This window comes from Nilaparvata lugens, chromosome 3 (assembly GCF_014356525.2).
Source record: "Nilaparvata lugens isolate BPH chromosome 3, ASM1435652v1, whole genome shotgun sequence".
Lineage (NCBI taxonomy): Eukaryota > Metazoa > Arthropoda > Insecta > Hemiptera > Delphacidae > Nilaparvata > Nilaparvata lugens.
This window is the reverse complement of record NC_052506.1, coordinates 89,137,595-89,153,136: the sequence shown is the minus strand read 5'-3', so window position 1 is coordinate 89,153,136 and position 15,542 is coordinate 89,137,595. Positions and strand designations below refer to the sequence as shown.

Here is a 15,542-nt window from a genome sequence, read left to right as displayed (position 1 = left end):
GTTCGGAAAATTCTCTGACGAGGTTTGTAAGGCCCAAAAGATAGATGCATGGAAAGAAATCCACAGTTTGGCGTTAGGCATGGGAGTTGTGGGGCCTGATAAGCAATGGACCTACACAAGAGATGTTTTATGGCAAAATGCCAGAAAATCTACTATGGTGAGTGAATCTCTTTAAATAATTTTATTTTTCTAAGTATAACATACATATTTTCTACTAGCCTACATGTTGTCATTTTTCACAATTTAAAGTAGGTAGGTAGCCTGGAATTAAATACTTATATTTTCATTTATTATTAAAGTATACTTGAAAGATAGAACATGAATAACGGTGAAAAATCCAATTGGGGCTATAAGAAGGCGATGAATTACAAAGATACCAATTTCAGGTTGGGCTGGAATGATGCACTACCACGTGAACGTTGCTTATAAGGTTCCAGTATATAATAATACGGTACCGACTGAGTCATATGTATGGGAACCCTTCAATAAGTTGGAGACTGTTGTAGATATAATACTGTAACTTTCAGGATACGGTACTCTACCTTTTGATGTACAACTGAATTTCAACCCCTTATAAGGGGGTGACTTAGGTGTTGTAACTTGATTGAAGTGTTATTTTTCATAGAAATGAGGTGTTGTAACTCAAATATTCTGAATGTAAACACCCATTGTGTGATACATCATTTTGAAGGCCTTTTAAAAACGAGATTCTAGGCCTACACTGCAACATTGCAATATCGTAGGCTGGGGCCTTGTATTAGAGGTGGCTATGCTAGTATGTCATAGAGTCTATTATGACCCAGTGCTTGAAAAATCATATGAGCTCCCCACTACACGGTCAAGTATTTGATCAAAGGTTATTGACAATTCATTTTCAGACATTCGATTTAATCCACCATCAGAGATATGTGATTAAATATTCAACTGTGTGATGGGACTCTATGACACATTCAAAAATTGGAAATGATTAAGTTATGGATAATAATTCCAACAATATTAAGACAAATGTTTTATTTTCTTCAGAATATAAATACAACATGAGATAAATATTGGAAGATTATAAAAAAATTGTTACTTGTATTCTGAGATTAAGTACTTTTTTCACAGAAAAAGGTCGACAATCAAAAAAAGACCGGGTCGGCAGGAGGGCCAGAATGGAGATTAAATACTCTTGATAATATTGTACTTGATATTATTGGGAGGGACAGCTCAGTGCTCACTGATTTGGGAGTAGCTGAAACCTGGAGTATTGAACAGGACCCTCCTGAGCAGGCTGAACACAGCTCATTTGAAGTTGAAGTGCCAGCTGGCAATGTGGTTGCCCCAGCTGTACCTGAGGCTACAACAACTTCAGCCGCCACCGCCTCCACCTCATCTGCATCTTCAACACCCTTCACCGCCACCTCAACACGGGCCTGGGCCTCTGGTCGGCCGGAGCAGGCGCAGGCTGACCAGAATCAGCCCTCTGCAGAGGAGGAGGGGGTATTCCCCTCAGGATGTCGAAGATGCCAAAGATCGGAGGGTGTTCTTGCAGAACTCTTTGTTAGAACACCAAGTTCATCACAAAAAACTACAAATTTTAAAAATTGAAGAGGAATTGAAGCTTCCACATAGCCAATTTACTGACGAGTTGTTGACAGTGGAGCATGAAGAAGTTATTGATTCACAAGAAGACTTACAATAGTCCCTAGTTCTATCTTTCTTATTCATTTTTATAATATAACAATATAGATACATAGTTGATAACTCACTTGTGTTTTCTTTAACAGGATTTCTCTATATTCAACTTGATCAGAGACTTGAGCAAAAGATATGTCACCATCAAATGATATAATATTTTAAATAAGTCATATCAATTTCGAAAAGCTAAAGTCAGTTATCACTTCTAAATCTTAACTTCATTCTTTTTGTGTACTTGACACAATAATTATATTAATATTTGACATAATTCTTACTTCAATTTGCTTATTATTATCTGTTACTTGACAGTACTGTAGTTTTAATAACTGGTTATTAGTGTGCTTAACGATTATAACACATATTTTAAGACCCTCACATTTTTGCCTAATTCTCTGATCACTTATAGTATTAGAAACAATAAACTGTAGTACAGTAATTGATGTCTATGACATTGGTGATATGATAGTGCACATTCCTGTCAGAGGTGTCCTTGATAAAAATATACTATAAAATATTCACAATCTTAGATTCATCCAGCTTGGTTAATCTATTTGATAAATTGTGTCGATAATTAACTGCTGGATCAACATTATATTATTTCAATTGCAGGAAAAACATGAAAAACACAGCTTTACTAACTGTATTTGAGGTCATTGAGGTGATGAATGAATTAGATGTTGCCCACTCCACATTTTCAATTGGTTTTTTTTCGTGAAAAAATCAAAATATTATCATACATCACCTTTGAAGAATTTTTGTGTCTAATTTATATTTTGATTCTAGTAAGTATAGTGATTGGTAGGCCTAAGGGCCAAGCTACACAAAGCGGTGTTGAGATGAATCGGTAGGGCAGGAAGCTCTCTGATTGGCTGATTGAGTTGGCATTAGCAGGCTGATAGAGAATCAGCCAATCAGAGAGCTTCCAGTCCCCCAGTCTCTTCTAAAGAACGTTTCGTGTGGCCTAAAACCCGCCGCAAAGTAGACCCATGCTAATCCATAAAAAGCAACCCTCGTTGTGGGATGTTTTGTAAACCATTGCTATGGAATTATTCATTATAAATCAGCTGACAAATGGATTATTTGTTGCATGTATTATTATCATTACAAAGATGTCTAGAGAAGCCTAGCAATGGTTTACAAAACATCCCACGGTGTGGGTTGCTTTTTGTGGATTAACGTGGGTCTACCTTGCGGCGGGCCTTACAGTTGGTAGGTTAGTATTAAATGAGGTCCTCACAAGTAAGCAAATAACATTTAGCAACATGTGAATTATCCTAGTGTGACTTGAAATAGTGCATGCACTAGAAAATCACAAAATATTGCAATATTATTTTCAATAGTTTGCGTGGGTTTGGAATTATCAAATTCGAAGACTATTTTATAAGTGAAGGCATTTTATACTGCTTGAGCATGGAATAAACCAATGCAGCTGTTGATAGTAAAGATTCAGGTGAGGCTACACTATTCCTAGAAATATTGAATGAGATTGGGCTAAGTATTTGAACTACAACAATTAATCATAATAATAAAAATATATTCATAAATATAGGTTACATATTATTTGCTTTTATGAATCTGAGTCCAATTTATCATAAAATGTTCACACTCTATTTAGAACATTGCAAGGAGCACCAAATTGAAAACCCTGTTAAGGAGACATTTTACAGACATATTTTCAACACAAAATTTAATTTACGATTCAAACGGCCTCATTCTGACACATGTACAACATGTGATATACTACAAACAAAAATTCTGCACAGTGAAGATCAAAATATAGTTGAAAATAGCAAACAGTTGAAGGAGTTACACTTGAGAAAAGCCGAAAAGGCAAGAACTGCTAAAAATGAAGCCAAACAAATGGCAAAAGAAAATCCAACAAAAATCAAAGCTATATGTTTTGATTTGGAGAAAACATTGCCTACACCATTACTCACATGCAGCAAAGTTTACTATTTGAGACAACTCTGGGTTTATAATTTTGGAGTTCATGATCTTTCCAGCGATAGTGCTACTATGTTCATGTGGCATGAGGGAGAAGCTCAACAAGGCTCTCAGGAAATAGGGTCTTGTCTCCTTAAGTACGTACAGAACCATCTAAGCACTATAACACATTTGTTAGCATTCAGTGATAATGCTGGTGGACAGAATAAAGAGAAAAACATCATAAAATTCTGGATTTTCATTCTTCAAAACACAAACATACAGCAGATTGATCATAAATTTTTGATATCAGGTCACTCATTTATGGAATGTGATCAAGACTTTGGTCTGATTGAAAAATCAAGAAAACACCAAAAATATGTATTTGTACCAGAAGACTGGATCAATGTGGTGGCGCAATCCAGTCGTAAATTCATTATTGATAGGATGAAAACATCCGATTTTTATTCAATTGAAACAATGAATGCAGTTTTAAAAGACAGTGTAACAGGAATCCGGAACATGCAGTGGTTCTGCCTTGTTAAAGATCACCCATACACACTCTACTATAAGAATACTCTAACAGAAGAATTCGAATTTTCTGAGGTTGATCTGAGAAAACCTAGAATTGCTCTCCCAACAACAATCAAGAGTTTGAAAAAATGTACACATCACCTCCAGCTATAAAAACAGCCAAGTACAGGAACCTTCAGCAGTTAATTCCATTTTTACCACCTATTCATCACAATTTCTACAAGAATCTCAAACATAAAAACAACAAAAAATCTACATCTAATGATGACAGTGGACCTTTGCATGAACCTAATGTTAATGATGACATTGAGTATGAAGCAGACAGATTATGGGAGTCAGATTAAAATAACTAATGATGACAGTGAACCTTTGCATGAACATTCAATGGCATTGGGTGTGAAACAGATAGAATATAACATAAAAAATCAGCGGATAGTTGCAGTGATAGTAGTTTTAATTTTTCTGCTCAAAATTTTCAAGTTTATTTCAATATTATTGAAACTTTCGGATTGTTTAGTGTTATTTCCGGCTCTTATCAACCCTTCAAAATTCATCAGTCATATCTCGAATACGTATTCTCTGAGTGTTAATCTTTGGTAAACAGGAATTTTAAACTTAACCTCACTTTGGACTATTTATGTGCCAAAATCAAGGAATTGAAGAAGTTTTGGGCAATTGCCTGTTTCTCTTTCCAAAATATCGTGTTTGTGACTGTTCTAATATTATTAGAATATAACCAATAAAATAATATCACAGTCAGTTCATTGTCGTTCAATAATATGATAAAACCCAACATTTCTGAGATGTAAAGGGGTGTAAGTGACAAATTTGGAGGTAATGAGGTACAAGTACAAACTTATTAAAATAAATTCCTTATATTTTCTCAAAAAGGTTGGCTAAAATTCTATAATACTAAACATACAACTTCACAAATATCTGAACTAACAATTCACCACAACAAGAATGTTTCATTAGTAGGAAGGAATTTTAGTTTTCACCTTGACTTTGAGGTCAATTTTCTCATAAAAGCAAATTTGTCACTTACACCCCTTTGCTTCTAACCGCCTCAATTAATATATATACCTTGCATCCCTATACCATACCTTGCACCCACATTTTCATAATGTTCATCTATAGCATTACCATCTTCAATCTCAACTTCATCCTCATTTAAATGATTGACCTCCTCCCGTGCAATGTTGTACAATGCTGTGCAGCATTTGAAAATTTTCCCTGCATATATGGGTGAGACTCTAAGGTGATTCAGACAAGGAAATTTTCTTTTAAAATACCCAGGGAATTTTCGACAAGACGGCGTTTCTTTTTATGTGCTCTGTTGTAAGCAGCAGCTGCTCTATTGTCTTCAATATTACCTAAAAGTGGGGTCATCAACCATTCAAGAAGTGGATAACCTGAGTCACCTAGGATGACTGATTTTTGGATAGGCCGCCAGCTTCCTTCAAAGCATTGAAATAGTGTGCTGTTGCATAGTACTCTGGTGTCATGCACACTCCCTGGCCATTTGGCACTAACGTAATAAAATTCTAGGTTGGGACCACAAACAACCATACAATTTACTGTCAAAAACTTCTCAATTCTCAAATACTTCTGTGAATTTTTTGAAAAATGTATCGAATAACTCTTCAGGGTTATCCATACAGCCAGGAAGTATCATTGTCCAGTTCACATTAGCTAATGCCATCTTCAATAGTGGAAACTGGGTATGCTTGCCAGAACTGTACCTGTCTTCAAGAAGGGAGATCCATCAGACATGGGTAGCTACAGGCCCATCTCAATTATTCCAGCTCTGGCAAAGATTTTTGAGGTGTGCATGAAGAAGCAGCTGGTTCTCTACTTTGAAAGAAGAGACCTATTTACAAACGCCCAGCATGGATTCAGGCAGGGAAAGTCAATGGTCACTGCGGTATCACAGCTAGTTGCTGAGATCCTCAACTCTTTTGAGGCGGGTGACTCAGTGTCTCTTGCTCTAGCAGACTTGAGCAAGGCTTTTGAGTGTGTTTCACACGATATTCTCCTCAAGAAACTGTCTGCTTATGGAGTGTGCGGTCCAGTCCTTGCCACCTTCAGAGCCTACCTTTCTGATAGGAGGCAGGTTCTTACCCTTGATGGAGCGAACTCAGGTCCACTAAGGGTTCGTCACGGAGTGCCACAAGGTTCAGTGATTGGTCCTGTTTTGTTCCTGGTAATGATAAATGACCTTGGATTTATGGGCAACATCCTCATGTTTGCTGATGATGCCACTATTTTCGCAAGGGGTAGAGCACCAGATTTGTCCAAGAGGTTGGCAGCAGATATTTTTAAGCAGGCGAAGCAGTGGTTCACCAGCAACGAGCTGATGCTTAATGAAAGCAAAACCCAGGAGACAACATGCACTCTTGTTCGGGAGCAGCTTGACGATCTCACAGAAGTGAAGCTACTGGGTTTTACACTGGATGCTAAACTTGGCTGGAGTAGCCACATTGATAACATCTGTAGGAAACTAGCCAAAGTGATGTACCTACTGAGATGTCTGAAGCCATTAATCTCCAGGAAGCATCTGGTGGAGGTGTATTTTGCTATGTTTCATAGCCATATCAACTATGGACTTCAGTTATGGGGGCACGCTCCAGGCTGTAAATATGTACTGCTCCAGCAGAAGAAGGCTCTAAGTATCCTAGATTCGGCGGGATACTTGGACCACTGCCGACCCATCTTTATCAAGCTGAGAATACTCACGGTGTACAATCAATATATCTGGCTCTCCCTGTTGCACGCAAGGGATAATTTCCACTTGCTCACAAGAAGAGAAGACAGACACTCCTACAACACCAGAGGAAAAGCGAAAATAGACATCCCTTTCTGCAGGCTGAGTAAGAAGAAGGATTGTTTCCCAATACTAGCCCTGAGGATTTACAACGCCTTACCTGACAGTGTGAAGAACTTGGACGACATGAGCTTCAGAACAAAAATCAAAAACTGGTTAATAGAGTCTCCATTCTATTCAGTGGAGGAATACTTTGAGGCCACTAGAAATATCAGCTAACGTCGAGTGATAATTAATGTAATGCTTACAGGCAAGGCCATCTTGAAAAGTTCAAATATTACTATTCTTAAATGTTTTTTATATGTTTGACTAAGTTTATAAACGTAAATAAGTGTTTATTACAGACATAGTTTTATGTCAACTCTATGACAAGGACCAAGTCAGGTCCATTTTCTGACACAGTCAATCCAGTTATCTGGTAATGACTAAGGAGAGAAGTATGAAGTAAGTAAGTATGAAGTATTGAGTAGTGGTTGCCTTTTCTAACAAATGCTGGCTCATCTTCAGGGGGAGCATCAACAGGGATCAATGTCCCATCAATGCACCCTATGACTTGAGGAAGCCCGGCCACATTATAAAATGCAGCACAGGAAGTCACCACTTCCTGGGGAAAGTCTACAACTTTTGTAAATAATTTACTGCCTCAACTACACTTCCAATAGATCTGCAGACGCTCGCTTTGCTCACCCCAAGAGCATCTGCAATGCAGTGGTATTGCTCTCCATTGCCCAGCCAATGGAAAGCAATACATAATTGCATTTTGCTGGAGAGTGCATATGAGTGACAAGTAGGGTGACTGATTATTGACCCAATCTCATTCAATATTTCCTCTAATTTTAATGGACTCAATCTGAAGCGCTCATTGAATTCATAGATTGTATCAAAATTGAAATTTATTCTTTCTCTGTAATTCTTTCTTTTTCTCGCCACTTGAACTAGATCATCTTCTTCAGAAGATGATGAAAACAGTAAGTCCATATTGATATGGAAGTCTTGATAACTTATTAACTTAATACAAAAGTCTAAAAAACATGAAATTTATTTATACAAACATAGAAAAACTATTACAAACATAGGAAATGTTTGATTGAAAAAAATATATAATAAATTAATAAAATAATTAATAAAATAAAAGAATAAGACCGGCCTACTTATTCAAAACAGAACAATCTACCATCCTGCAATACTGGAACAAAATGAGTTCATCATAAAACCATAAGATCGAGCTAGTGACGTATCTGAAAACATGTGTTTTTGCTTGGTGTAGTCTGCAATAGTGGCATAACTTTTTTGTGCCAGTTTTACTGATTTTCTGGAGGTTAGATTTCTGTCATCAATAGTGGCACATTTCAATTGCTGCTTCAAATCAATGAAATCATTATTGTTCTTAGAAGATGTGCCTCAATCAATTTCTTAGGTCTTTGCTCAAAGTTTAGGTATTCCAGTAAAGTTTCTAGTGAGGACATGGAGAAAAAATAAGCTAACTCAAGTCGTGGCGAATTTGTACTATCAAAACTAGGAATAAGGTTACCGTAGACTGGGGTTACTTTTGCCCTTGGTGGGTAACTTTGGCCCACCATTTCCCAAAAGATAATTAATTTTATTTACATGGAAATAATAACAGTAGGTTTTTTATTTTTTGCCCGAATGTTGTGGTCAACCTGCTCTATCAGAAATTATAGGTTTCATTATTTTATATTTTTTAGGTTGGCACCTTGCTCTTTGAAAGTTTTGAGGTTCATAGTTTACACATTTTTCACTTCTGAAACTTCTGACTGTGGAAATATAACTGGAAGCCTTAAAATTAAAGTAAGTAGCACAATAGTATCTTGTATTAGTTCCTGAAACATAGTAACAATATGGTTTCACTCATAACAATGGTTTTAACTTGCAGTTACTTCTAAAAAATCTAACCTAAAACTGTGTGTTTTGGGGTAACATTGGCCCAAGCATTGTTTGGGCCAATGTTACCCCATGTAATGGTTCCTGAAAAACACAAAGTGTTTTGTTAGAAGTCCTATTCCTGAATTGTGGTCATGCTATAGGCTATGTTTTGATTATACACTAAACATTTTTGAATTGTTTCAGGTACTGGTACATTCAGATGCCACAAAGATGCCTCAAAACTACCAATGACAAGTGGGCACTCGAAAATACACAGACTATTCAGCAGAAACTTTGCAGATGTGTTGAATGAAATCCAAAATGGTTTGCTGTCTCAAAGTAATGCAGCAGAACATTACGGGATCCCAAGAAGCACAAAAAAAATAAACTCAAAGGGAATTTGAAAGAAAATGTTGGACGTCCGACAATATTTATGGAAGAAGAGGAAAAATGTTTTGAGAACCACATACACAAGCTTGCAGAATATGGATTTCCAACAACTGAATTGGACATTCGTTTTACAATCAAATCATACTTGGATAAACAAGGTCGTCAGGTGAAACAATTCAACAACAACTTGCCAGGTAAGGATTGGGTCATATCATTTCGTAAACAACATCCTAAGTTGACTGTGCGCAAGTGCAGTAATATTAAGAGGGCTCGAGCTGCAGTTGATGAGAGCACAATCAACAATTACAAGATTTTTGGAAAGAAATTTATGAGTAATGGAGAAGAACTAGATGATTGAGGTGAAAACATGGACAGTCCAGATTCTATTAGGACAGTAAACAAGTTTGGTACTTAAATTGAAAATTTCCATTTATTTTACAATTTATGAAACTATTTTACAGTTTGACACTTTTCAATATCCAATATACATTTTTTCATTCAATTTTCAATAAATAATTAAATTGTGAACACTATTAATTTATTTATTATGCCATTATTCAAAATTTATTTGAGAAACCACACATGTCCAAATTTTAAAAATTTTACTAAATGAAATAAAACTGATATATAAGAGAAATAAGTTGAGGAATCATCTCAGAATTGAGTATATTGAATTAAAAAAAAAAACTAAAATTGTACAAGCAGTTTAGTTGTAATTATGTTTTTTCTTGTTCCTCAAAAATCTTATTTTGTGGACATGTCACTGTCTCAGTACAATAGTGTAACAACTCAAAATTTTATGATTTTGAGATATTCACATTTTTGAGTTTGTGGGAGTGTTGAGGATCCAGTTCAACACAGTAACAACTCAAAATAATTCATTTTCAATGTTTTTTCAACACATGTTCTTGTTTCCACAAATCATCTGGCAATGACATTGCCAAAGTAATAGTGTAATATCTCTAAATGTTGTAGTTGTATTAGTATAGTTGATTCTTGGAGTAAACAGGGCAATAGAGTAACATCTCAAAATGTTGTGGTGGTCTGTTCATGTAGTTTTGTTCATAGAATAATCAGAGCAATACAGTAACATCTCAAAATGTTATAGTATTGCTTTAGACAGTTGGTAACTCTGGTTTATTTTCAGCTGATTATGACTATAAAGTAAAATATTTAATTGAACCTTGTCACTTGTTAGTTTCCTTCCTTAGATTGAGGTTACCTGCTATAGTGAAGCGAAGATGAAGCACGTCATTGAAAGAGGTCTGTGTTTCATTAAGGACTTAACCCGGTCTGACTGTGTCATTGTTATGGCAGGAGCGAATGATTTCGGTAGACTTGAGCCAGGTCATCTCACCGTAATGCAGGGACTTGATGTGATTGAGGCTGCTGATTTAAACACTAACATACTGTTGTGTGCCATTCCTTACCGCTACAATTTGCCTTCCGTGAATGACGACATTTGCTTCGCCAACTCAGCTATTCAAAATCGACTTGTCAACTCTGAGGGAAGATCGACAATGAAATTCTGTGGTGTTGGCAGTACACTGATGCGTAATTACTTCACGAAACATGGACTGCACTACAGGATCTCTGCTAAGAGACTGCTGGGAAGGTCGATAAGCGAATATGTGAAAAATACTCACAATCAGATTGTGAGTGATCGTTCTGTGACTGTGGTAAATGAAATGCAGTTAATACAGTCGGGCATCCCGAGAGCGCTGGATTCTCCTATCTTTCGTCACATGGAGTCCTGTCCTGTTACGCCAAACCCAAGCTGCTCTGATGCTCCCCACACATGTGTTGATGTCAATGTGAATCCAAGTGAAATTTCTTCTGTTTATTCATCTATTGCAACAATTGACAATGACATTTCTCATATTGAGACAAATGATTTAAACTAATAACTAATGACAACGATCTTGTTTTGGCCAGCCGACTTGTACACACTAGTCATAAGGTAAATAGTAATTATAATAGTAGTATTGCTCGTTCCTGTACTTTCAGTAATAAAGGGGGTAATCATTCCACTGAGTTGAGTTTCCTGTCATGGAATGTTCAGGGGTTGCAGAATAAAATTGATTATATTGAAACTATTGTAGATGATAATAAAATCCATATAATGTTGATAACGGAGCACTGGTTGAGAAATAACAATTTGAATTATGTAAATATAAATAATTTCAAATTAGGTTCTTATTTCAGTAGATCTAATAGAATTCATGATGGTTCAGCTTTATTCTTTTTTGTACCAAGCCAAATCCCTTTTGTGCTTTTTTCACTCTCTCTCTTAGGGCTTCCTTCTCAGAAATAAATTTTAAAGATATTTGAAGGATGAGAAGCTATTTACTTTCCCATACTTTGTTTCAAGTTTTTTCAGCTTGAGATTGGGACCTGTGGTGAAAACAGTATTTTCAAAGGAAATCAATAAGCCAATCTTTTCTGTGACTTCTTTTAAAGTTTCAATTTGTTTTCTTGCATTCTCCTCTGACCCTGCAAAGATGACTAAATCATCTGCAAAAGCCAAGTATGGAATTTCAATTCCAGATTTCTGATTTCCCAGGATCACAGGGTCCTAACCTGCCTGCTTCAGTTCCTTCTCCCATTCTCTCATTACTTTATCTAGAGCAATGTTGAAGAGAAGAGGAGACAATCCATCCCCTTGCCTTACACCAGTTCTTATATCAAAAGCTTGCGATATCTTTCCCATGAACTTAACCTTGGATTTAGTGCAGGATATGATATTATTATATAATATTTTATATATATATATATATATATATATATATATATATATATATATATATATGTAAGAAGCTGGTTGCTCTACATTCACGCTTCTTCTTTCTAATCATATGAACCATATGACTTGTTAATAATTTACTAATGTTGTTTATCAAACTAACAGCAGAGCTGATGAGAGAATCATTGAATGTTCATATTTGTACAGTTTAAGATTTATTGAGATTTATATTATAATTGACATTAAAATCGATTTTCTAAAGTAAATGAAAATCTTTCGTCAATTATTCATTTTAAGTAATATGTGCGAAGTAAGATCATTATATATATATATTATAATGTTATATATATAATATTTATATTATTATATAATATCATCAGGGTATATTATTTAGCTCAATTGCCTGTACCCAATTTGCCTAACTGACCTCTTAATCTCTTTGTTATTTTCAACTCAATGGCTATTTATAACCTAACCTAAAATTTGTTCAATTCTGTTCAATTTTATTGTTCAACAAAATCCATTATTCCGTAATTACACAATAATATTTCCAATTGAATATCTAATCATAATGTGGAAAGAGAGAATATACAATCATATTTTCATCTCTTCTCATGAAATTGATGAAATGGTCTTATGTGTAATAGGAAATATTGTTTAATACCTGCCTTATACCTATTTTGATCTTTTATATTATTGGTATACAATTTTAAAGCCTTTCTGAGTTATCAAAAAGCTTCATCATTCAATTTAGATATCTAGGGAATTTTTTGGGAATCTAGGGAATTTTTCTGTTTAAAATAGGGACAGCAAGCTTGTTTGGGTTGGAGACACTGACAACTAGTATGTGCTGAAGTTTCTCCGTGATTGGTTGTTCCTATTTTTTGCTCTCAAAGTTTCTTAGGCTACGTCAGTATTTGTGTTATGGGTTCTTCAAAGTGTGCCCGTTTGAATGATGCAGAGATATTTGTGGCATTGATGGATTCTTCAAGCTCTGATGAAGATGAGGCTGTTGCTGATGACAGTGATGATTCTGAAGAAGATGAAATCCACGAAGACATACATTTACAGGATGAAGAGGAAGTGTCATGTGAACCACAAGAGGGAGCACATCAGACATCTATGTATTTGGACAGTAACAGCGACAGTATAGTGACAGTGAGGATGATAAACCACTTGCAAACCTATTTCTAGTGAAAGATAAGAATAACCAAGTGATAAAATGGAAAAAACCCCATCTCAACCTAGAAATGTTCGTACTAGAGCAGATAATATTGTTATTCATCTTCCTGGAGCTGTGGGTGAAGCAAGAAACAGAAAGACTGAATTAGATTCTTTTGATTTATTTTTTGATGAAAATGTAATCTGCTTGATTGTTACTGGCACCAATATTTATATTTCTATAGTGAAAGATAAATTCCAATGAGAGAGAGATGCCAAATTTACTGACAGTACTGAAATCCGGGCGTTCATTGGAATTTTACTCTTGTCTGGTGTACTAGGTAGTGCAAGGAAGAAGACCACCAATTTGTGGGACAATAGTCAGGGCACAGGTGTGGAGTCATGTTATTTGGCAATGAATGAAAATAGATTCCATTTCTTGATGCGATGTATCAGATTCGATGATATAAAGAGTCGTGATCAGAGAAAAGAGTTGGATAATCTAGCACCAATCAGAGAACTGTTTGAGTTATTAGTTCAAAAGTTTCAAAACTTTTACAAACCGAGTGAATATTGTACTGTGGACGAACAGTTGGTGAAGTTCAGAGGGAAATGCCGATTCAAAATGTACAATTTTTGTCGGAAATTTCCCTGTTTTATGTTTTGTGTCACACTGCAGTTTCAAGCATGGCGCCACCATGAGACAGACCTCGCAGGTCTTCATCCAGAAAATGTGGTAAGTGTTAATTATTTTACAGCTTTTTTCAACTTCTGTTGTATCAAAATGCGAAATAAAACCCAGTTGCTGATGAATCTTGCATAGGAACAGAAATTTTCATCAATTGCAAGTAATTACAAGACTGTAAACATTGTAGTCCAGCCTGCTGGACATGAGGATCCCCCCATGGGGGAAGCTTGTAAACAAACTTCCTAACCTAGAATTTTGTTCCAGTCCATGTACTCAACTCCCTCTGAATTTCTGTGAGGATCTTACTAATAATATTAGATATAATGGAAAAAGAGTTTGATATGAATCAATGAAATAATTATTACTTTCAACTACATCAATCTAGAACATTTTTGTTTTGCCTACTAGGCCTACAGTGGAAATGGAATTTTGATTCTGTACTGTAATGTACTCAATATCTCTTGTAGGCTATTTGAATGAGTGGATATGAACAGGTACAACTATTTCTGATAGAAAAACATGATATATTATGAGAGAATTAGTTAGGTGTATATTTACACTTGAACATCACAATATAATTTACAAACAGCCTATTATTTTGTTATGATCTGGAAGTAACTTAGCCTACAGTAGAATATTTTCTTCTTTTTCAGCTCCAAGCAGGCCTAAACATGGAATCCTGTCTCCTGATGAAATTCTCCAAGCCCTTGATGATTCAGACTTTGACTTTGCATCTGATGAGTCAGATGATGATATCAACTTATCAGCAGTTACTGGCGTTTTTGATGATGACTCAGATGCAGACCCAGACTAGTCCCCCAGCGATGTTTATGATGGTGAAGATGAATCCGAGACTCTGCCAGCATTATTTGATGAGGTGAGTGAGTTGAACTCTATTAATCCATATTAAGTTGTTCCACATGTGTAACTTCCTTCTTATTTGTCAGTCTTTAGAAACATTTTTGTTTCTTGTTTGTTCAGGTGAACCAGCCTTCTGTAGTTGAACCATCTCTACAAGTGCCACCTCCACCAGTAGCATCTACCTCTACCAGCAGTGAGAGATCAAATAAAGAATTGCAGACTTCAAGGAGAGTGCTTAAATGGAAGACTGGTGAACTAAATGAACAATATAAAGCTGCTGAAAGTGAATGGGATGTTGGTGATAGGGAGAACTGGACTCCATTAGATTATTTTTAACAATATTATGATGATGAGTTTTTGTGCTCTTGTTTCTGAGCAAACTAATATTAGGGCTATGTAAGAATCAAATAGTGTTAATCTCAAATCTAGCACTGTAGAAATTAAACAGTTAGTGGGGGCAACCATTGTCATGGGATGTCTGAAGATGCCAAGAGTAAGGCTGTACTATAAAAAATCTGAGAATTGAAGCAGCAACCCAAACACCCCGTGATAGGTTTTTCAAATTGAGGAACTTCATCCATTTTGTAGATAATTTATCTGTTTCAGAAGAAATAAAAAAGATAATAAGTTATGGAAAGTGCAACCCCTCATAGATGCATTTAAAAAAAAGAGCCTCACTCTTCCCCTACCTGTAAATCTCTCAATTGATGAGCAAATGATTCCTTTTCATGGAACTTCCAATCTCAAACAATATGTGAAAGGAAAACCAAATCCTGTGGGAATAAAAAATTTCATTCTGGCATCACCAGATGGCCTTGTGTTGGACTTCATTGTCTATGGTGGTGCAAGTACAT

General features: G+C 35.8%; 2 protein-coding genes across 2 annotated transcripts; both read left to right on the top strand.

Moving 5' to 3' along the window:
* LOC111048489 lies at nucleotides 1–1,959 on the top strand. The gene is made up of 2 exons (XM_022334386.2): nucleotides 1–157; nucleotides 1,108–1,959. Exons 1-2 carry the CDS (start codon nucleotides 80–82, stop codon nucleotides 1,588–1,590), a joined length of 561 nt encoding a protein of 186 aa, XP_022190078.1. The 5' UTR covers nucleotides 1–79; the 3' UTR covers nucleotides 1,591–1,959.
* An 11,764-nt stretch (nucleotides 1,960–13,723) lies between these two features.
* On the top strand, nucleotides 13,724–14,977 carry LOC120350629. Its single transcript, XM_039424986.1, has 2 exons — nucleotides 13,724–13,875; nucleotides 14,481–14,977. The coding sequence occupies exons 1-2, from the start codon at nucleotides 13,765–13,767 to the stop codon at nucleotides 14,706–14,708; spliced, it is 339 nt and encodes a 112-aa protein (XP_039280920.1). The 5' UTR covers nucleotides 13,724–13,764; the 3' UTR covers nucleotides 14,709–14,977.
* Nucleotides 14,978–15,542: the final 565 nt, after the last annotated feature.

Bases quoted from the DNA above. Each gene is read 5' to 3' on its own strand.
- LOC111048489 (XM_022334386.2), top strand. From the start codon at position 80: ATGGGAGTTGTGGGGCCTGATAAGCAATGGACCTACACAAGAGATGTT. The intron at 158-1,107 runs GTGAGTGAATCT...CTTTTTTCACAG, and splicing joins ATGCCAGAAAATCTACTATG to AAAAAGGTCGACAATCAAAA.
- LOC120350629 (XM_039424986.1), top strand. From the start codon at position 13,765: ATGTACAATTTTTGTCGGAAATTTCCCTGTTTTATGTTTTGTGTCACA. The intron at 13,876-14,480 runs GTAAGTGTTAAT...CTTCTTTTTCAG, and splicing joins GTCTTCATCCAGAAAATGTG to CTCCAAGCAGGCCTAAACAT.